This window comes from Anomaloglossus baeobatrachus, chromosome 3 (genome assembly GCF_048569485.1).
Source record: "Anomaloglossus baeobatrachus isolate aAnoBae1 chromosome 3, aAnoBae1.hap1, whole genome shotgun sequence".
In the NCBI taxonomy this organism is placed as follows: domain Eukaryota; kingdom Metazoa; phylum Chordata; class Amphibia; order Anura; family Aromobatidae; genus Anomaloglossus; species Anomaloglossus baeobatrachus.
This window is the reverse complement of record NC_134355.1, coordinates 646,061,270-646,085,136: the sequence shown is the minus strand read 5'-3', so window position 1 is coordinate 646,085,136 and position 23,867 is coordinate 646,061,270. Positions and strand designations below refer to the sequence as shown.

The 23,867-nt window shown below is 51.8% G+C and overlaps 1 protein-coding gene across 1 annotated transcript in view; it reads right to left on the bottom strand.

Moving 5' to 3' along the window:
• Nucleotides 1-23,867, bottom strand: part of LOC142297349 (uncharacterized) — a 138,192-nt gene that overhangs the window by 17,176 nt on the left and 97,149 nt on the right. Inside the window, 2 exon segments of the mRNA XM_075341582.1 lie at nucleotides 10,966-11,558; nucleotides 21,072-22,442. Of these exon segments, the coding sequence (XP_075197697.1) occupies nucleotides 10,966-11,558; nucleotides 21,072-22,442 (1,964 nt within the window).

The window sequence follows — 23,867 nt, the reverse complement described above, 5'->3', positions numbered from 1 at the left end:
TAGCCAAACACAAAAACCCTTGTTGCCTCCCTCCAGTGTCTGATGTCCACACCAGGTGAGGCGGAGCCAAGCGGTTGGCCCCACCCACCGAGGAGTTCACAGGCCTGGAGGCGGGAAAAGAGACAGTGAAGTTGAGGAGGTTGAAGTGAGAGGAGTAAAGTGGAGAGTGTCTGGGTTTGTGGCCCAGGCCCTGACAGCAAGGTTGGCAGACGGTGGTGGCCGTCTGCAGGAGTGGTGGATCAACGCGGAACCGTAGGACCGGGGTCGGGCGGTGGCCCGCCGGTACCGACCGTGGAGCGAAGTGAAGCCAGCACACACAGGCAGGGCCATCGGACCCCGACTAGGCTTGGAGTCGCCGTCAACAGTCAAATCCGAGTGTGACAGGAACCCCAGGGGTTTCCTAACAACTAAAGACCCGTTAGAAGGCAACCGTCCGCACCGTGAGGGTATACAGCTATCGCCAAAGGCTAGAGACCCAAGGGCCAGCGCCTGCGGGCAAACGGGCTCCTCTGGCATCCATACACCGGGGAGTGGACTACCATTGGGGACCCATCGCAGTCAAGATAGTACACAAAGGTGCAGGGAGAGACAGCCACCATCACCTGTCCGGGGAGAGACACTGCAGCCGGCTGCGGGACCCGTCCATCCAGCCGTTTGGTTTACCGGAGACTTTGTGCATCTCTTGCTGAGTTAGTACACCCGTGCCATCCGACACCGCGCCTGTCCCTGCAACCCTGCACCTCACCTACCCTGCCTCCCAGTCACACCACTGGGCCCCGGGACCACCAACCCCTACCCATGGAGGGGGGAAACAACATCCCAGCTGCTCCCTACCATCGCTCCCGGGATCCCCGTCACCAGCAGCGGTGGTGCCCATCTTCACCACAACCCGTGGGTGGCGTCACGGACTAAATCCTTAAAACAAACTAACCCCCTTTTCACTCACGGGCAAGGAGCGTCGCTCGAGTCCCCGGATCCGGCCCACCGCTCGAGCCACCGAGCAGCAGCCGCAGCAGCGCCGGACCCGAGCGTTAGCGAGCGCAGCGCCCCGCCGCCCGCGACATCAGCACTGGAGAAGAAGTCGCCGGAAGAACCAAAGATTAATGTGCCGAGGAAAGCAAGAGGCATAGGTGACGTAAAACAGCTTAGGGACTAGTACAGGTAAATATTACGGTATGTATTTGTTAGTTTTTAATCACTTTTTTCTGTTCTATTGTAAAACAGGTTCCGAGAATGCAACAGCACAGTAAATGAGACTCAGTGATGACTCACAAGATGTGTTTATTTTACAGAAATAGAGAGCTGGCAGTATTGAAAAATAATGCGGACACAATATACTGTAAACGACTTGACTGCTATACTGGAGTTTCGGTGACCCCCCTTCTCCACCTCTTTACATAACCCCCTTTAACCTAAACAACCATTAAATAACCATGAACACAAAGTTGGATGAAATGGCCACAGCAGCCTTTATTTCACATATATAAAAAGAATAAACATTAATAGGGGTGGGGTCCTCGAAGACTTAAATCTGGTGATTGACAAGTAACCCAATTAACATTACCTTCCCACTAAACCACACTTAAGGCCGCTAACGAGATGTCGTTGGGGTCATGGAATTCGTGACGCACATCCGGCCTCGTTAGCGACGTCGTTGCGTGTGAAACGTTAACGATCAAAATGACTTACCTTATCGTTGATCGCTGACACGCTGTCCATTTCCCAAATATCATTGCTGTTGCAGGACGCAGGTTGTTTGTCGTTCCTGCGGCAGAACACATTGCTATGTGTGACACCGCAGGAACGAGGAACATCTCTTTACCTGCGGCCGCCCGCAATGAGGAAGGAAGGAGGTGGTCGGGATGTTCGTCCTGCTCATCTCCGCCCCTCTGCTTCGATTGGGCGGCCGCTTAGTGACGTTGCTGTGACGCCGAAGAAACCACCCCCTTAGAAAGGAGGCGGTTCGCCGGTCACAGCGACGTCGCTAGGCAGGTAAGTATGTGTGACGGGTCCCAACGATGTAGTGCGCCACAGGCAGTGATTTGCCCGTGACGCACAACCGACGGGGGCGGGTACACTCGCTAGTGTGACGCCCTGGCCGGGCCAGGTAGTCACAGATAGGGCCCCACCAAGCAACACATAGAATTTACAGGATCTGCAGTGCGAGAAGCCACAGGAGACCATCAGTGATCTAGGAAAGTCCATAACCCTTTTGGTGGCCCAAGGAGGACCTACACAATATTACGCAGGTGGTATTAAATATCTGGCTAACTGGTATATATACTGTATATATTATATAAAGCTGAGTGTATGTATATATGTATGTATGTACAGTGTTGGCCAAAAGTATTGGCACCCCTGCAATTCTGTCAGATAATACTCAGTTTCTTCTTGAAAATGATTGCAATCACAAATTCTTTGGTATTATCTTCATTTATTTTTCTTCCAATGAAAAAACACAAAAGAGAATGAAACAAAAATCAAATCATTGATCATTTCACACAAAACTCCAAAAATGGGCCAGACAAAAGTATTGGCACCCTTAGCCTAATACTTGGTTGCACAACCTTTAGCCAAAATAACTTCGAACAACCGCTTCCGGTAACCATCAATGAGTTTCTTACAATGCTCCCCTGGAATTTTACACCATTCTTCTTTGGCAAACTGCTCCAGGTCCCTGAGATGTGAAGGGGCCTTCTCCAAACTGCCATTGTGAGATCTCTCCGCAGGTGTTTTATGGGATTCAGGTCTGGACTCATTGCTGGCCACTTTAGTAGTCTCCAGTGCTTTCTCTCAAACCATTTTCTAGTGCTTTTTGAAGTGTGTTTTGGGTCATTGTCCTGCTGGAAGACCCATGACCTCTGAGGAAGACCCAGCTTTCTCACACTGGGCCCTACATTATGCTGCAAAATTTGTTGGTAGTCTTCAGACTTCATAATGCCATGCACACGGTCAAGGAGTCCAGTGCCAGAGGCAGCAAAGCAACCCCAAAACATCAGGGAACCTCAACCATTTTTGACTGTAGGGACCGTGTTCTTTTCTTTGAATGCCTCTTTTTTTTCCTATAAACTCTATGTTGATGGCTTTTCCCAAAAAGCTCTAGTTTTGTCTCATCTGACCAGAGAACATTCTTCCAAATCGTTTTAGGCTTTCTCAGGTAAGTTTTGGCAAACTCCAGCCTGGCTTTTTTATGTCTCGGGGTAAGAAGTGGGGTCTTCCTGGGTATCCTACCACACAGTCCCTTTTCATTCAGACGCCGACGGATAGTACGGGTTGACACTGTTGTACCCTCGGATTGCAGGGCAGCTTGAACTTGTTTGGATGTTAGTCGAGGTTCTTTATCCACCATCCGCATATTGCGTTGAAATCTCTCGACAAATTTCCTTTTCCTTCCACATCTAGGGAGGTTAGCCACAGTGCCATGGGCTTTAAACTTCTTGATGACACTGCGCACCGTAGACACAGGAACTTTCAGATCTTTGGAGATGAACTTGTAGCCTTGAGATTGCTCATGCTTCCTCACAATTTGGATTCTCAAGTCCTCAGACAGTTCTTTGGTCTTCTTTCTTTTCTCCATGCTCAATGTGGTACACACAAGGACACAGGACAGAGGCTGAGTCAACTTTAATCCATGTCAACTGGCTGCAAGTGTGATTTAGTTTTTGCCAACACCTGTTAGGTGCCACAGGTAAGTTACAGGTGCTGTTAATTACACAAATTAGAGAAGCATCACATGATTTTTCAAACAGTGCCAATACTTTTGACCCCCCCTTTTTTATGTTTGGTGTGGAATTATATCCAATTTGGCTTTATGACAATTTTTTTTTTCCATTGAAGACAAATTAAATGAAGATAATAATACCAAAGAATTTGTGATTGCAATCATTTTCAAGAAGAAACTGAGTATTATCTGACAGAATTGAATATGTATGTATGTATGTATGTATGTATGTATGTATGTATGTATGTATGTTCACTAAAGGAATTTACACCGTGCATATACAATCACAAAATTTTGCACAGACACTCCATTTTACTCAGGGAATGTCATAGACTATGTTTTGAGGGGAAATTTTAACCCCGCGCTTTAGAGTTATTCACCAAAAAACCTGCCTCCATTAAAGTCAATGGAGCTGGGAACCACAGTGCAGCCAGAACTTCAGAAGAAAGCGCAGCCATGCCCTTAAATTGAATGTTGGCGTGTCAAAATGTAGCTAGGGAAAGAGACAGACACAGACAGAAAGGCAAAGAGACAGGGAAAAAGACAGGGAAATAGACACATAGACAGGGAAAGAGACAGACAGGGAAAGAGACAGACAGGGAAAGAGACAGACAGGGAAAGAGACAGACAGGGAAAGAGACAGACAGGGAAAGATACAGACAGACAGGGACAGAAAAGGAGACAGAAAGAGACAGACAAACAGGGAAAGAGACAGACAGGGAAATAGACGGACAGGGAAATAGACAGAGACAGGGACAGACAAAGAGACAGACAGGGAAAGAGACAAACAGGGAAAGACACAGACAGACAAAGACAGGCAGAAACAGACAGACAAAGAAACAGACAGACAGAGATAGACACAGACAAAGAGACAGACAGAGAAAGAGACAGACAGACAGAGAGAGTGACAGACAGATAGGGAAAGAGACAGACAGATAGACAGGGAAAGATACAGACAAAGAGACAGAGAGAGAGAGACCGATAGGGAAAGCGACAGACAGAAGGAGAGACAGACACAGACAGAAAGGGAAAAAGACAGAGACTGGGAGAGAAACAGAGAGAGTTACTATCCCGGGCAATGCCGGGTACTGCAGCTAGTATATATAAAATACGAATACACTCATCTAGTATATAATGTATGAAAACTCAAACCTCGAGAAGTAGTTTATCTTTTTTCCCAATTTTGAAATGTTCTGTTCTGGAATTCTATCATACTCCAGTAGTTGATTTGATTCTCCCCAGCAGTCGGCTTCATATCTACATGAATCACAAGATTATTAGATTCTTAATTCAAGTCATTTTTCTAGAAAACTATGAAGAGAAAAAAAAAAATAAAAAGGTGTGAGGTCTGTAAATTCTAAAATGTGCCACTTCTTTAATAAATGTCTCTGTAAGTGTTTGGTATTTTGCGGGAAGAAAATACATAAAAAACAGCTCATGTTCTTTGAGGTATTATGAAAAGAGAGTATCTACATCTGTAATAGACCTCTGTGGGGAGGGGGATTATCATAGTTTAGGAAACATATTCCATTCCTGCTTGTATTTCTGCATGTGTATCTATATACTGACAGCTGGTTGTAATGGCACCACTGTTACCCTTCATAGTAAATTTTAATCTGTACCAAACAGTTTTTCTTTCCCTGTCATAGAAGTTGCAGATACATATTGCATTTTATTATTGACCTTAAACAAAACAAAAAATATTTAACTTAAAAAAAATCCCAACAGATGCAAACTCATTGTTCAATATTGTTTCCGTTGACCTTAATGTTTAAAAAAAAAAAAAAATCTTCATTTTTTGGGACCAAATGAATTAAGGAAAAATAAATAAAAACAATGTGAATATATGTGTTAATGTGTTATAAATATGCAATGACTTATTATTATTATTGCCATCTAATATATAAAGGTACGTGTATGTGTGTGTGTGTATGTGTGTATGTGTGTGTGTATGTGTGTGTGTATGTGTGTGTGTATGTGTGTGTGTATGTGTGTGTGTGTATGTGTGTGTGTGTGTGTGTGTGTGTGTGTGTGTCCACTAAAGAAATCCGCACCGTCGCATTTACAATCACAAACTTTTGCACAGACACCTCATATGATCCAGGGAAAATCATAGATTGTGTTTTGAGGGGAAATTTTAACCCCGCGCTTTACAGTTATTCACCAAAAAATGCTTACTTACTGTTTGGATGTGTGAGGCAATATATTGGCTGTTTTGACAGTTAGCCTGGATAGTTATCAGGTGGCATATAGCAATCAATCACAGCTCTACTTCTATTTTTCCACAGGGAGAGAGGGAGAGTGGGAGAGAGGGAGAGTGGGAGAGAGGGAGAGTGGGAGAGTGGGAGAGTGGGAGAGTGGGAGAGTGGGAGAGAGGGAGAGTGGGAGAGAGGGAGAGTGGGAGAGAGGGAGAGTGGGAGAGTGGGAGAGTGGGAGAGAGGGAGAGAGTGAGAGAGAGTGAGAGTGGGAGAGTGGGAGAGTGGGAAAGTGGGAGAGAGGGAGAGAGCAAGAGTGGGAGAGAGGGAGAGAGGGAGAGAGTGAGATTGGGATAGAGGGAAACAAGATGAGAGAAGGAGAGATGAAGAATGGGAGAGAGGGAAAGAGAAGGAGTGAGGGAGAAAGAGAGAGAAAGAGAGTGGGAGAGAGAAGAAGAGAGGGAGGGTGGGAGAGTGGGAGAGTTTCAACACCGGGTACTACAGCTAGTTTAATATATAGAGCTGAGTGAATGTATGTATGTGTGTGTGTGTGTATGTCCGTTAAAGCAATCTGTACCATCGCATTTCCAATCACGAAATTTTGCACAGCTACCTCATTTGACTCAGGGAACATCATAGACTATGTTTTGTGGGGAAATTTTAACCCCGTACATTAAAGTCCTCACATACAGAATATTATCATGGGCCAAATAAAATTGGACTGTGGGCCAGATGCAGCCCATGGGCTAGTGTTTGACATATGACCCTGAGCTAATCACTAGGCGGACTAAAGAAAAAAAAATGTAAACATATCATACAGTATATGCTGTTTTGAAGACACAGGGTGGTGACTAAATCTTGATGTTATTTAGATTTTTGTTTTGTTCGTTCATCTTGCATTTTGTTAATTAATAAAAAATAAATTATTTAAATGGTTGTTTGGTACTTTTATACCGATGGCCTATCTTTAGGATCGGAGGGAGTGTGACACCTGGCACCCCCACTGATCAGCTATTCTTGGTGCCGACAGTAGCCAAATGTACTCAAATCCGACCGCCACCAGCTGTAGGAGCAGCAGATTGGCGGGAGAGCCGGATGTCGCAACTCCACCATTTTGATATTGATGATCTATCCTACAGATAGGCCATCATTAAAAAAGTACTGGCCAAACCCTTTAACATATATTTTTAAATGAATTCTTATTTTCCAGCATTTTATCCACATCTGCCTAACACTTTTGTGCACACTGCACAAGAGCGTTACGCTCATGGAAGATGCCACAGTGAAACGTGAGGCGGGCACTTCTAGGTAATATGCACTGCAAGCAGTTAGGTTTCATATTTCATTTGGCTCTACACAGCCTATGCTTTTCTAATATTCTATGTCTTTTATTTTCTATAGACCCATGGATGCTTTCATATACTATATTGTCGCGGGCGGAGGAGGGGATGCTGCGCTCTCCCACTGCTCGGGTCCGGCTGCCGCTGCTGCTGCTCGGTGGTGGCTCGAGCGGTGGGCCGGATCCCGGGGACTCGAGTGGCGCTCCTCGCCCGTGAGTGAAAAGGGGGATGATTGGTTGTGTGGGTTTTGATTATGGATATTGTCCGTGACGCCACCCACGGTTGTGGTGATTTTGGTGACACCACCGCTGCTCTGGACGGGGATCCCGGGAGCGGTGACAGGGAGCAGCTGAGTTGTTAGTTCTCCCCTCCTTGGGTGGGGTGTTTTGTTGTCCCGGGGCCCGGTGATGGAGTAGGGATGGATGATGGCAGGCGGGTTGCGGGGCCTGGTGAGGTGCAGGGTTGCGGGGGCAGCGCTGTGCCGCACGGCACAGTGGTACTCACTCAGCCTGAGACAATGACACAGTTCTCGGTAAAACACACGGCTGGAAAGACGGGTCCCACGGACGGCTGCTGTTGCTTTTCCCCGGCAGGTTGACGGTGACTGCCTTTCCCTGCACCTATGTACTTCTGACGGTTCCAATGGGTTCCCACCGGTAACCCGCTCCCCGGCTTGGATATGGGCCGGAGGAGCCCCTTTTGCCCGCAGGCGCTGGCCCTGAGAAACGGTTGCCTTGGCGGTGGCGGTGTCTCTTTCACTGGGTTGGACTGTTGCCTTCTGTTGGGACTTGACTGTTTGGAAACCCAGGAGGTCCCCTTCACTAACGGATTCGGCAAATTCACGGTGACTCCTAGCCTTGCCGGGGTCCGAAAAGCCCCTGCCAATGGTGCTGGCTTCTCCTTGTGTACCGGTCCGGTACCGCCGGGCCACCGCCCGTCCACGGTCCTTACGGTAAACTCCGATAGGCCACTCCTGCAGACGGTCACCACCGTCTGCCAACTTTGCTTCTCCGTCCGGGCCACACACCCGGACTAACTTCAGATCGCTCAACTACCACTTTGCTCCTCACACTTGCTCCTCCACAACTAATCTGACTGTTGTTCCCTCCTCCAGGACTGTGAACTCCTTGGTGGGTGGAGACCAACCGCCTGGCTCCACCCCCTGGTGTGGACATCAGCCCCTGAAGGAAGGCAACAAGGGTTTTGTGTTCTGGCTTTGTTGTGCCTAACCGAGGTGTAGGGTGTGGTGGTGTAATTACCTGTGGCCCCTGGCTTGTCCAGGGCGCCACATTCCCCCTTAGCAAAATGCAGACCATCCACGGGCTGCCCGTCCATCACCGGTTTTATTTTCACCAACTGAAAAAGATATAAATAACGGTAACAGACATACAATTAAAATAACATCTTCCCACATCGGGAGGTACTCTTACTTAAACGTTGCAAAGGTAAACGGTTACGGCTTCCGCTCTCTCCCACCCAAGCAACCTGACCCTGATGCTGCCCCTAAGCAAACAGGCAGCACCCCTTGACCCCCAGTCCTGCACAAGTTGCCCGAGCGGGTTCTGTCCTTTTCAGGGGACCCACGTCCATGGGGAGCCCCTGAAACCCCCAGAGGATTGCCACCGGTTCCGGTGGTGGCTGGGCCCCAGCCTACTCCACTGCGGGCCCTTCCTACAATCTGCCTCTCCGGAGGCGGCAACGGTGGGAGCTGTAACAACATAATTATTTACAGGCCACAAGTTTGTGGTTGCCTTGCAAGTTCTCAGGCATGTTCATAGTAGTTTCTATGTAAAACTGTAGATGGTCCCCACGGGTACAACGGTGCTGGTAACAACCGGTTTTAATCAGCAGCTGACAATCAGATGAATTTTTGGTATATTATGCACTTATCATTCAAAACTTCTCAAACTTTAAAACACACACATGTTCCCCCCCTCTAAATAGTGGTTTCCCGGTACCTAAGTGGGGGTCTACCTAGGTTGGGACGAGTGGACCTCCGGGGTCCGGTGTCAGTGGTGACAGGCAGCAGGGGAGAGGGAACAATCAGTTCCTCTTCCCTGTTATAGTGTGGGGCAGGCGGAGGCATAGGGGAGCTGGGCACGGTTGACCGCTTCCATCACTTCCTCATCCACGAGTTGTGGGAACAGTATCACTGGAAGAATCACCACGCCGTTCTGCGTAGGCCAGTCCGCCGGGAAGTCACCCATCACGGTGTGGATTACTTCCTTCGCCTTCTCTGCCGGTGTAGGAACCGGATCTTCAGCTGCTGCCCTCAATGCTGGTGGGCACCTCTTTAGATGGTCCCGGGAAACCATGGCCAAAGTGCCCCCTTGGTCACGACTGATCTGGTAGGCCTTCCCATCTTCCCATCCTGTGGGCTGTATGACATATGGAGTTTGTTCCCATTGATCATCCAGCTTGTGGGTCCTTCTCTTCCGCTTTAGCACTACATCTCTAGGCTGAAAAGGGCCAGCAGACGCCTTCTGGTTGAAGCGCTGCTCCTGTTGCTCCCGACTCCGACTCAAGTTCTTTTCAACATATTCCTGAATCTGTCGGTATTGCACCCTCCTGTCGAAGGGAGTGCCTCCGGGGCTTCCAATCCCATGTCCAGATCCACAGGTATGCTGGAGTGTATTTCATTGAGCTGGAAGGGATTTTGTTGTACATATCGACCAAGTCAGGTAGCTTCTCCGGCCAGAGGTTCCGCTCTTCTAGCGGCAACGTCTTGAGGAGGCCCAGGACCAGGTGGTTCATCTTTTCACACATGCCGTTGGTTTGGGCATGGTAAGGCGTGGTCCGGATCTTCTTGCAGCCATACAACTGACAAAATTCATGGAACACCTCAGCCTCAAATGCCGGGCCTTGGTCGGTAAGCACCTTCTCAGGGTATCCATGTGGTCGGCAGAAATAAGCCTGGAACGTTCTAGCGGTGGTACGGCCAGTTAGGTCTTTGACTGGGACAACCACCATGAACTTTGAATAGTGGTCTACCATGGTTAGAGTGTAGGTGTACCCACTTCGGCTGGGGGTGAGCTTTACATGGTCCAGGGCGACCAGCTCCAGCGCTTGATGTGTAACGATCGGGTGTAGGGGTGCCTTCTGGCTGGCCTCGTCCTTCCTTCTCAGCGTGCAAGGGCCACACTCTCGGCACCAGGCCTCTACAGATTCCCGCATTCCACTCCAATAGAACCGCTCTCTCAACAGCATCTCCAGTTTCTTCCATCCGAAGTGCCCAGCACCATCATGGTACGCTTGTAGAACGGTGGGTACGTTAGCTTGGGGAATCACCAACTGGCGGATTTTCTCATGAGTCTTCGGGTTGATCAGCTCACGGTACAACTTTCCCTGGTATAGGTACAGCCGGGTCCGTTCTCGCCACAGGCGTTGGGCTTCAGCCGGGGCGGCAGGGTCTATCCCAGCAGCGCCTTGCTCCACCAAGATCTTGACTAGGCGGACAGCGGGCGCCTGATCTTGAGCTTCCTGCCACTCCTGACTGGGCAGCGGGTTCAGGTTCACCCGTTGTTGGTAGACATGCACCTTCTCAGTTGGCGGCTGGTGAAATGCAGGCAACTCAATCTCTTCGAGGTCGTCATCCTCGCACCCTTCTTCCGACAGGTGGGGCATCCGAGAGAGTGCATCAGCATTAACGTTGGCACGGCTGGCCCTGTATTTGATGGTGAAATCATAGTTGGCTAGCCTGGCCACCCACCACTGTTCCAACGCGCCCAACTTGGCTGTGTCCAGGTGGGTCAGTGGATTGTTGTCCATGAAAGCAGTGAATTTCGCTGCTGCCAGGTAATGGCGGAACCGCTCGGTGATAGCCCACACCAGCGCCAGGAGCTCAAGCTTGAAAGAGCTGTAGTTCTCAGGGTTCCGTTCAGTCGGTCGGAGCTTTCGGCTAGCATAAGCAATCACTTTTTCTTTCCCGTCCTGGACCTGGGATAGGACTGCCCCCAAGCCCACATTGCTGGCATCAGTGTAGAGGATGAATGGGCGGCTGTAATCAGGGTACGCTAGGATCTCCTCTCCAGTCAAGGCCGCTTTCAGCTGGCGGAAGGATTCCTCATGCCTCTCTTCCCACACCAGTGGGGCTCCGAGGGGTCTACCACCTTTGGTCTGTCCCACGAGGAGGTCTTGCATTGGGGCAGCCATCTTCGTGTACCCCTTAACGAAGCGACGGTAGTACCCCACCAGGCCCAGAAACTGCCTTACTTCCCTCACTGTGGTCGGTCTCGGCCAGTCTTGGATGGCAGTGATCTTCTCGGGGTCGGGGGCGACACCTTCTGCACCCACCACATGCCCTAGGTACTGCACTCTGGGTTTCAGCAGATGACACTTGGAGGGCTTCAACTTCATCCCGTATTTGGCAAGGGACGCGAACACCTCGGCTAGGTGCTCCAGGTGGGCTTCATATGTCTGTGAGTACACAATCACATCATCCAGGTACAACAGGACGGTCTTGAAATTTAAATGCCCCAGACAGCATTCCATCAGCCGTTGGAAGGTTCCAGGGGCGTTGCACAGCCCGAACGGCATACTGTTGAATTCACAGAGCCCCATTGGGGTGGTGAAGGCAGTTTTCTCCCGGTCTTCGGGTGCCACGGCCACTTGCCAATACCCGCTGGTGAGGTCAAGGGTAGAGAAGTAGTTTGCGGTTCTCAGTGCGGCCAAGGACTCTTCAATACGGGGCAGTGGGTAAGCATCTTTATGCGTGATCTGGTTAATCTTCCGGTAATCCACACACATCCGCATGGTGCCGTCCTTCTTCTTAACCAGTACCAACGGGGCGGCCCAGGGACTACAGCTATCCCTGATAACCCCTGCCTCCCTCATGTTCTTCAACATGTCCTTGGCACATTGGTAGTGTGCAGGGGGAATAGGCCTGTACCTCTCTTTGATAGGGGGGTGTTCACCGGTGGGGATATGGTGTTGGACCCCTTTAATCTGCCCAAAGTCTAGGGGATGTTTGCTAAAAACTCGCTCATACTCCCGTACCACCCGGTAGACCCCTTCTTTGTGGTGTGCAGGGGTATCATCAGTGCCTACGTGTAACTGTCGGTGCCACTCATCTAACTCACCTTGGGGCGGGTGAGTGCTGGCAGGAAGGGGTGAGGTTGGGGGAACTGACTCGCGGATGGTGTGGGGGTCCAGAGTGAGCAAATTGGCCAGTGTAGCGTACCGGGGAAGCCTGACTTCTTCCTCCCCACAGTTCAGCACCCTCACAGGCACTCTCCCCTTCTTTACATCTACCACCCCTCGGGCGGTTATTACTGTGGGCCAGTGTTCGGAGGGCATGGGCTCTATCATGGCAGGGTAGTCACGCCCCTGGGGCCCTACTGCTGCCCTACACCAAATCATCATCGCACAATCAAAGGGGCCACATCCATCACTCTCACCCCACCAATCTCTCCTCCTGTCGAGTTCACATGTTGGCGATACATCAAGGCTCGGATCTCACGCTGCACAGCTCTCTGTCGGTTCCCCGCCGCCGTGGCGGCCAGCTACTGCAGTAGGGTCAGCACATCACTCATACAGTGCTCCATCACATTGGTTCCTAGCACTATCTTCGGGTTATGATCACTGGGTTCATTCATTATCACAATTATACCCTGGTGTTGCAGTTCAGCTCGCCCCACGGTTATGGCCACTTGTTTGTACCCCACTTGGGTCAATGGGAGTCCATCGGCAGCAATCAGTGTTATACTGGCATCTGGGGGAGCCAGCTCGTCTGTTCCCCAATACCGTTGATACAATGTGTATGGTATGGTGGTTACCTGTGATCCAGTGTCCAGGAGACCCATCACCGGGATGCCGTCTACAGCCACGGGGATTATGGGCCGGGCCCCGATGTACCGGTCCCGCCAGTCTGGGGGGCCATGGGGTTCTACTCCTGAGGATTGGCCCGTGGCCCCAGGGGTTGCTCGTTTAACGGACACTGTCAGGAGTAGTGGCCGGGTTTGCTGCACCTGTAACAGTTTGGGGGTCCATACCGTGAGTCATTGGCCCTTCTCCGCTGCATCCAGGGGACGTCCTCAGGGCTGTCGGCGAGCTGCATCTTCACCGGAGCCTGGGATCTGGTTGGAGGCTGGAGTGCGGTGAGGATCTTGGCGAGGTCTCCATCCATGCGGCGGACCTGGACAGCCAGTTCTTCCATCGTTCCACTTGGGGCTGCAGGCCCTGGAGGTGTTGTTAGGGTAGGGGTCACCACAACAGGAGCAGTCTCAACCGGCCATGGGGCGGGCTCATGAGGTTCAGATGCAGGGGGCTGCAGAGCTTTGATGGCCTGTTCCTTTAACACAGCAAAGTCCACATCAGGATGCTCTAGGGCCCACAGCCGGAGTTGTTTGCGGTCCTCCGAGGACCTCATCCCCTGCACAAACTGCTCACTTAACATCTTGTTACTGTCCACACTGTTGATGGTATCCACCCGCTTCAGTGTGCGGAGTGCGGTTTGCAGGCGCAGGGCATAGTCCCGAATGCTATCTGCGGGCCCTTGTCGGCATTGATAGAACTGCATTCGCAACTCGGCTTCAATACGGGTCTCAAAGGCAGCCTGTAACTTTTCAAAGATGGTGGCTACAGAGGACCGGTTCCCCTCGGCCCAGGTCTCCTCCTCTTGCTCAGCTGCGCCGGTTAGCTGCCCCAGCACTAGCGCTGCATGTTGCTTATCAGTCAGGGGGTACAGCTCCAGTAGCGGACTAAGTTTCTTTCGGAAAACCTGCAAGACATCAGGTTTCCCATCGTACTGCGGTAGCCAGGCAGCTCCGGGCACATAGGGGAAAGAGAACGGCATCACCTGAGCAAGAGCCGGGGCCGCGGCACCCTCTGCCAGCACGGCCGGGACCTGGGCAGGCCCGTTCCCATCTGCGGGTGCTCCCACGGCTGCGTCCGCCGCTCCGCCAGCGGCTCCGTCGGGCGCAGACATCTTGTTTCTGTCCCCCTTAGCCTCTTTCCGGCTCCTCCTCTCCAGGGGCGGGGTTTTGGCCTTCGCGCCTCCACTACTCGAGGAGACGCTCGAGCGGGAACTTTTCACGCCAAAGATGGCGGCTTCTGAAATTCTTCGGCCGGACACCTCCGGCGGTAACAAGGTGCACCTCTACCAGACGGCAGAGCGGTAAGATCCTGTTCACAGCGCCAAGTTGTCGCGGGCGGAGGAGGGGATGCTGCGCTCTCCCACTGCTCGGGTCCGGCTGCCGCTGCTGCTGCGGCCGCTGCTGCTGCTCAGTGGTGGCTCGAGCGGTGGGCCGGATCCCGGGGACTCGAGCGGCGCTCCTCGCCCGTGAGTGAAAAGGGGGATGATTGGTTGTGGCGGTTTTGATTATGGATATTGTCCGTGACGCCACCCACGGTTGTGGTGATTTTGGTGACACCACCGCTGCTCTGGACGGGGATCCCGGGAGCGGTGACAGGGAACAGCTGAGTTGTTAGTTCTCCCCTCCGTGGGCAGGGTGTTTTGTTGTCCCGGGGCCCGGTGATGGGGTAGGGATGGATGATGGCAGGCGGGTTGCGGGGCCTGGTGAGGTGCAGGGTCGCGGGGGCAGCGCTGTGCCGCACGGCATGGTGGTACTCACTCAGCCTGAGACGATGACACAGTTCTCGGTAAAACACACGGCTGGAAAGACGGGTCCCACGGATGGCTGCTGTTGCTTTTCCCCGGCAGGTTGACGGTGACTGCCTTTCCCTGCACCTATGTACTTCTGACGGTTCCAATGGGTTCCCACCGGTAACCTGCTCCCCGGCTTGGATATGGGTCGGAGGAGCCCCTTTTGCCCGCAGGCGCTTGCCCTGAGAAACGGTTGCCTTGGCGGTGGCGGTGTCTCTCTCACTGGGTTGGACTGTTGCCTTCTTTCGGGACTTGACTGTTTGGAAACCCAGGAGGTCCCCTTCACTAACGGATTCGGCAAATTCACGGTGACTCCTAGCCTTGCCGGGGTCCGAAAAGCCCCTGCCAATGGTGCTGGCTTCTCCTTGTGTACCGGTCCGGTACCGCCGGGCCACCGCCCGTCCACGGTCCTTACGGTAAACTCAGATAGGCCACTCCTGCAGACGGTCACCACCGTCTGCCAACCTTGCTTCTCCGTCCAGGCCACACACCCGGACTAACTTCAGATCGCTCAACTACCACTTTGCTCCTCACACTTGCTCCTCCATAACTAATCTGACTGTTGTTCCCTCCTCCAGGACTGTGAACTCCTTGGTGGGTGGAGACCAACCGCCTGGCTCCACCCCCTGGTGTGGACACCAGCCCCTGAAGGAAGGCAACAAGGGTTTTGTGTTCTGGCTTGATGTGCCTAACCGGGGTGTAGGGTGTGGTGGTGTAATAACCTGTGGCCCCTGGCTTGTCCAGGGTGCCACAATATACTTTCTTCACTTTCTCCTTTATGTGTACCCACTTGTGGCTACATATTTTAAAAGATTTAAATCATATTTTTTTTTTTACATGTGGGGTCTTTAATATTTATGCATTTGTTTGCACCTTGGTGTATATACTGTATGTAAATACTGATATGATAACTTTACGATTGTTTTCTTTTTACTTTTTCACCACAACCCCCTACTCTTATTTTGTCTAATCCGGTTATCACGTTTACTGTACATCATTTTTTTTATATCTTTTTTATCAATGTTGTATGTATTCTAAATAAAGATTTATATATGTTGTTCTATTGTTACCTGTATAGTCTAAAGGCTGCTTTACACGCAATACCGCGATGTTGTTGGGGTCACGGAGCTCGTGACGCACATCCGGCCTCGTTAGCAACGTCGTTGCGTGTGACATGCGCAAAAATACTCACCTTATTGTTGCTCGTTGACATGCTGTCCAGTTACCCAAATATCGTTGCTGCTGCAAGTACGATGTTGTTCGTCATTCCTGCGGCAGCACACATCAATATGTGTGACACCGCAGGAACGAGGAACCTCACCTTACCTGCGGCCGCCGGCAATGAGGAAGGAAGGAGGTGGGCGGGATGTTATGTCCCGCTCATCTCCGCCCCTCCGCTTCTATTGGGAGGCCGCTTAGTGACGTTCCTAGAAAGGAGGCGGTTCGCCGGTCACAGCGACGTCGCTAGGCAGGTAAGTAGTGTGACGGGTCCGAGCGATGTTGTACGCCACGGACAGCGATTTACCCGTGACGCACAACCGATGGGGGCGGGTACGCACGCTAGCAATCTTGCTAGCGAGATCGCAGCGTGTAAAGAGGCCTTTAGTTTGCAGATTTTATATATTTATCTGACTGACTCCAAATTTAATCTGCAGCAGAAAAATTATCCCAAACATCCAGCAAATGTCACTAAGAACTATCTTCAGTGTAAAGAAGAATGAGAAGTTCTGGAAGAGATGATCCGGCCCCCATGGAGCACTAATCTCAACATCTCCCAATCTGTCTGGAATTTCATACAGACAGGGCAGGATTTACACAAGTGTAGGGGTATCGCCCTCATGAAATGGTTAGAGCACTATGACTATAAGAGGAAAGCTCCCGTGTTTTCTATACGTTATGATCTGGCCAGCTCAGTCCCCTTCTGAACTGTGAACTTGGCTCCAAAAAGTGCGGCAAAGTGCGAGAGCAGGAGAAGAGTTTAGGAAGGAACTGGAGCAGTCGAGATGCCAGAGGGAAGTGAGAGAGAAGGGATACTAACTGTGTACTGTCTGGCAGTGACAGTTTGGGAAGAGGTATGTATGTGCAAGCCTTGAGTGTGACTGCAAGCTGGATCGTAAGAGATCTCTGATCACTATTGTGCGAGTACCAGACCGAGATGTTCCTGAGGTCGACAAATTTGAGAGAGAAGACTTACTCCCCTGTCCTGCAAGGAAAAGTGTGCACCGACAAGTATCTCAGCACTGAGCTCCTGTCCCTTCCTGGACCATGAGTCTTTACCGGTGTGCACACTTGATAGGGTGTAGAGTAGGCATCTGCAGCCAGATCACGGTATCCGTATGGCCTGAGTAGTGAAGGCCAATCTATTAGTGGAGTACAGCTGTGCTTTGTTTGTGTCTGCCAAGTTTACTGTTGTGGTGATGTGGTGCCCCTGCAGCTTCAGGCGCCACAGGGTACTGCACCGTCTCGGATATGGAGGAGGTCGTCACCGATAACCACCAAGAACACACTTAAGGTGCTGAGATGGCCATCGTGAGGTATGGGACCTCTTGCCCACTAGTCCAGGAACCCGGGAGGCGGGGCACCAACAGGGGAGTTAGGAGCCATCTCACACAATAGTCAGTCGGTTCCGGGTGAGGCAAGGAGGAGCTAAGCAGATACTCGGACAATTCAGGACCCGTGGTCTGGAGCTAGAGGCTTAACGCAGGTTATTAATAAACAATTGGTATCCCAGAGTTCGCGGAGAGTGCAGAAGGCACCTGTGACCCTTTCCACGGCCCAGAAGCTGGGGATGCAGGGAAACCGTCGAAAGGTGACACACACAAGAAAACACCGGCCTCGACTTCCGAAGTATCCGGGATCGGCTGAAGGCCATCACAGCATAGCTCGGTGCTCCAACGGTGGTTTGCTTCCAGTGAGTAAAGACCTTGAACTGTAGCCTCTATATGGTCCCGTTACTGCTGGCGCCTCTAACAGTGCGCGCCATCGCCATCGGCGACTACTACCACTCCTATCATCCTCCCTGGGGCCTAGCTCTGCCTGTGGAGAGCTGTGACACCCAAGCTGCGTTATCATCTGCCGCAGAAGAAAGAAGTCCCGCAGTGGCGGCTGATAACTGGCCGCACACCACAGGTGGCATCACGAACAACTACTCCCATCGTCCCCATCCCCATCCTTTATTGAGACCGCTGGGGTCACGGCAACTGGACAAGGCTACCACGGCAACCCAGAAGAAGCACTGCGGCCCAGTGACGTGTAACCCCAAACCCTGTGGGCATGTCAGTGCTTTCTGTGATAGCTGGCGCTCCAGCTAGGGTTGCAGTGTGTTAAAACTTTACTGATGCCATAATAATTACCCTGTTCACTTGTGTAAATGCTTATTCCCTGCCTGTTAATAAAGCCTAATTAAGGTTCTACAATCTCATCTTGTCTACCATAATTGCATCCTGCACTGTGGTGATCTTTAGGTCATCGCTACACAAGTGTCATACACTGAAGATCTGGGGTTAGTTCTCCAAGATGTTTGGAACAACCTCCTGCTGAGTTACTTTAAAAACTATGTATAAGTGTAATGCTGGTCACTTTTAATATTGATGTGATTTAGATTTTTCTTTTTAGTATGAAGCGACCGGTGGTAGGGCCGCGGGTGTGTGTGTATGCTCTATTCCAACAAAATCCCCATACTCAGATTTTACCGGTAGTAACATTTCTTTACTATGAAACATATTTATAACAGTCAACCGAACTATCTGCGCACATGTGTATGGTGGAGTCCCCGGATCTTCACTCCTTCCGGGTACGCAGCAAGGAAAAAAAGACAAGAGAAAAAAACAAAGAAATGGCGGCAACTTTCCCTAACTTTCCCTACAATCACGTACCAGTCTATCCCAGAAGAAGATGCCGCTCCCACGTCGCAGGCCTGGAGTCTCACGATGATGGGTCCCGGTGCAGCGCTGAAAGGATGCAGCTCCTCGGTCTTCTCCTTTGATCTTCTCCCGCTGGTAACAGATTCTAGTCAGTCTCTTAGTCCTGGGGCACACCGAGCAGAAGAAGGGAGGTCACGGTTGCACGGATGGCTCCCTTGTGTCGGTAACGGCCTTGCACTCAGGGTGTGATGCTCTGCAGTCAAGTTGTCACAGCCCCTGGATATGCACTCCAGGCGCGATGCTCTGCAGTCCGGTTAGATCCTCGGTGAAAACAAAGTCCTGCAGACCGGGGTTGGCAGAACCCACTTCCACAGGGTGATTCTTCCAAGAATCCGGTTGCAAAAGAGCCCTCTGTTCAGGGAGACCACACGTAGCTCTGTCCTGGCTGAACTCCGGGGCTGTACTCTCTTGCCGCTCTTTTTCTTCCTGGTTCAAACACACGAGCTGTAGGGAATTTCCCACCTCTGTGTCTGTGATTGCACAGTCTGACACTGCCCCCTTGTGGGCAAGTGCTGAAGCAATGTTCAAATCCCTTTCTACATTGATGATGCAGTCTGAATGGTTGATCCCATTACATACCCCCCCACTTAAAGGTTGGCCGTCCCTGTCAACTACCGTCGGTTCCCAGGCAGTGATGACTGCAGATGTCACAGGGCTTGGTTGAGAAGTGGGCCATACATACTGGTCCCTGTAAGACCGCCCGGGCGGGATCCCAGCAGTGGTGCGGTCAGTACGTCTCAAGGGTCAGTTGTTCCCCTCCCCGTCACTGTCTTTACACCCCACTTCAGTCAGCACTCCGGGGGAAGAACTGGGTTGTGTAGGTGGGTCACCGGTCTCAGAGTCGACGTGATCACCATGCTGGGAAACGTCCGTGACGTCAGTCGTGTCGGCAGCGTCACCCCCTCCGGGTACTGTGGTAGGGGAGTCAGGCTGGGATCGGCAGGGACGCAACATATTTCGGTGCACAGTGCGGATGCTGCGACTGTCTTCACCCCGCACTCGGTATACATGCCCGTTGGGGTAGGGGCGTTCGATTACCCGGTAGACCTCAGTCTCCCACTTGGCTCGAAGTTTCCCTTGTGGCTTCTTGATACGGAGCAGGACTAGCTGTCCCAACTTCAAGGGTTGCTCTTGCACGGGGAGTGGGTCAGCATGTATCTGGCCCCGGATTTGTTGGCTCACCAGCCGGTGTACAGTCTCCATCTTCTGTCGGTGAGCATTTAGCCAGGAGGGGGAGTTATGGCAGACATCATCTCCAGGGCGGAATAGGTTCAGGTCATCGACCCCTTTTCCGGGGCGGCCAAAGAGAAGAGTGTGTGGGGTGTAACCAGTCACGGAGTGGACCTGGTTGTTGTAGGCCCATACTAGATCGGGAAGGAATTGGGGCCATTGGTCTTTCTTATCAAGGTGCGGATCAGCTGGAGTAGGGTCCGGTTGAAGCGTTCACATGCACCGTTCCCTTGTGGGTGGTAAGGAGTGGTCCTCGACTTCTGGATCCCATACATCCGATGCAGCTCTTCGATGACTCGGCCTTCGAAACAAGCCCCCTGGTTGGAGTGCAACCTCTCCGGACACCCATAGACGTGGATGAACTGTCGACAGATGGCCCGTGCAGCCGATTCAGCCGTCTGGTCTTTGGTAGCAACAGCGACAGCGAATTTTGTGAAGTGATCCACCATGACTAGGCAGTACTGATAGTCCACCATCAACAGCTCAAGGGGCCTGGATGTTTTAATTGTCTGGACAGGTGCACGCTGCTCAGGGGACTTGTGTAGTTCACAGGTGCGACAGGTTTGGCAGACGTCTTCAACCAGCTTGCGGAGCCCCGGACAATAGATGGACTGTTGAATCCACCGAAAGGTCTTGTCTATCCCGAAGTGTCCATTCCTTTTGTGGGCTTTGGCCACCATCTCACGGGCCAATTGATCAGGCACCACAACTTGTGTGCATTCCTCCAGCATATGCGACAAGAGAACCTTCCGGTATAGCACTCCTTCTCTCAGAATCAGCCGGTCCCACTGACTGAGCAGGGTCAAGGTCCCGTATATCAGCGGGATGCTTCTGCTGCCGCTTCACCCATTGTTTGAGTAGAGCCCATTCAGGGTTCTGGTCCTGGAGCCTGCACCACTCCTGGGGTGGCAAGGCGACCCCCACTGGAGTTCCAGCTTCGCCCACAACGAACTGGTGGTAATCCATCATCTGTTGGGCGAGCTTTGCAAAGTCAGGCGTCTCGTCCCCTTCTAATTCTTCATCCCGGTCTCGGTTGAGTAAGGGGTATGACACTCTAGACAGGCTGTCCGCATTTTGATTCTCAGCTCCAGCCCTATATTTGATCTTGTAATTGAACTTGGAGAGCCGAGCCATCCAACGCTGCTCCATGACTCCGAGCTTCGCATTTTCTAAGTGGGCCAACGGGTTGTTATCGGTCAGGACTAGTACTTCGGTCCCCGTGAGGTACCCTGCAAATTTCTCCGCCATAGCCCACGTTAGGGCCAACAGCTCCAGCCGGAACGAGCTATAATTGGTGGGGTTCTTCTCGCCCTCATGTAGGGACCGACTGGCATAGGCTATGACCCGTTCCTTGCCTTCTTGTACCTGTGAAAGTACTGCCCCTAGACCCTGTAGACTGGCATCGGTGTGTAGTTGGAAGGGCAGGTTGTAGTCCGCATATGCCAGGATGGGGGGAGACGTTAAGGCACCCTTTAGGGCTTGGAAGGACTCTTCCTGGCTGGGTCCCCAGCTGATGGGTCGTCCTCTGGGGCTGTTGGTGGTCCCTCGAAGCAGGTCATGCAAGGGTGCAGCAAGCCGGGCGAAGTTTTTGACGAACCGGCGGTAGTAGCCGGCCAACCCCAGGAAAGCCCTGACCTCCTTGACGTTTGTGGGCTGCGGCCAATCCCGTACGGCGGCTATCTTCTCTGAAGATGGCTGAACACCTTCGGCTGAGATCCGGTGGCCCAGGTAATTGATCTCGGGCTGCAGAAGACGGCACTTGCTGAGTTTCAACTTCAGGCCATGTTCTCTCAACCTACTGAACACACGGCCCAGCTGCTGCAGGTGTTCTTCAAATGTGGCTGACTAGACTACAATGTCGTCCAGGTAGATGAGGGTGAAGTCGAAGTTGAAGTCTCCCAAGCAGCGCTCCATCAGCCGCTGGAAAGTCCCCGGCGTGTTGTTCAGACCAAAGGGCATCCGGTCGAACTCGTACAGGCCCATGGGTAGGATGAAAGCAGTCTTCTCTCTATCTTTCTCGTGCATGGGTACCTGCCAATATCCGCTGGCCAGATCCAATGAAGAGAAGTATTTGGCTTTCTTCAGGGCTGTCAGGGATTCTTCGATCCTTGGCAAAGGGTATGAGTCCCGGGTGGTGCAAGCATTCAAACGGTGGTAGTCCACACAGAACCTCAGGGACCCGTCCTTCTTCTTGACTATCACCACCGGTGCAGTCCAGGGGCTCTGGCTTTCTCGTACCACTCCAGCGTGTAGCATGGAATTCAGGAGATTTTTCACTTCTTGGTATTGCTGGGGAGGTATTTGGCGGTACCTTTCACGGATAGGAGCAGTGTCACCGGTGGGGATTTCGTGCTTGATACTGGTGGTGCACCCAAAGTCGGTGTCATGCCGGGCAAAGGACGCCTGATGCTCTTGAAGTAGCTCTTCCACCTGGGACACCTCCCGTTTGGAGTATTGGGATATGTCCAACTGACACTTCTCTCGTAGTTCTCGCCCCGCGTTGGTGCCACCCGCGACAGCGGCCATGGCAGAGACCGTCACTGTCCATTCTCCCTCTGTAGACGGTACAAACTGGAGGGGGCTCATAGGGTTCACCTCTTCGGTTAGAGCGTAGACTCGGGCGAGCTGTGTCCCGGCTTCTAGGTCAACGCTCACGTTAGCCGTGTTGCCCAGCCTGACAGGAATTCTTCCCTTTCTCACTACTGCTAGAGTTCGAGCGACTAGTGGATTCAGCTTCCCTTCCTTCGGGGTGCGCGGCTCAAATAGCACCTCCACGCCTTCAAGCTGTCTCGTGGTGCTAAGGGGTAGTGAGATAACTGTCTCTTTCCCAGCTGGTAAGGTGATCCTAGTATGGCGGGGTACGGTGATCGTGGCCAGCGGTAGTTGTTCTTCGGTCATTCGCTGGAGGTTGCAGGTCCGGACCACTTGCTGAAAGGCACGGCGGGTGGCCCTATGTGCGGTCACTTCTTGCCAGTACTTGGGCCCCCTCTTGGTAAACAACACCAGATTCAGGTCTTTCAAAATGTTCATCCCAATAATCATGGGCGTTTCTGATCCAAAGCCTTCCCTGACCACGATTATCCCTCTCTTCCCGAGATCTTGGCCACAGATTTCGGTGTTCATCCAGGCAACTCCCGTCACCGGAATGGGTAGATTATTGGCTGCTTTGATCTTGATGGCGGTATCAGGGTCATAGGCAACCCGCGGCTTTAGACATTCTTCGTAGAACTGCTCGGAGATGGTGGATACCTGAGACCCAGTATCCATTAACCCTTGTACGGCGATCCCTTCCAGTAATACTTCCAGGGTGGGGCTATTTGATGCAAGTTTGCTCCGTGGCTGGCTCTGTTTTCCTACACCCCTCTCTTTGGCCTCCCCTGCCGAGTGAGCCTCTTTGGCAGGGGCGTCTAGTTTAAAGGCGGCCGCTGTTGTGGGACATGACTTGCTGGTTCTGGTAGATCGGACCGTGGATGAACTTGAAAGTTCTGGGGGCAACGGTTTGCTCTATGGTGGGGGTCGCCGCATGTCCAGCATCTTCCCATCGGCCGGCTGGGTTGTTGTCTCGCTTGCCGGCCCGCCTGTTGGTCTAGGGTGAGATGTAACACCTGTTTCTGCAACTCTGCAACCATCTGCTTCAGTTCTTCCGTGTCGCTGTTCGGAGTCCCGATACCAGATATGGACCTGCAAGCCGCGGTATATGTCTGTGTCTCCACGACAGGTCCCCTTGAACGTTCTATAGCTTCTTGTTTGACCTCAGCGAACGTAAAGGCCGGATTTATCCGGAGTAGATCTTGCAATGAGCGGTTAAGGTACGGGTCTCTCTATCCGGTCACAAACTGATCTCTCAACACCAGG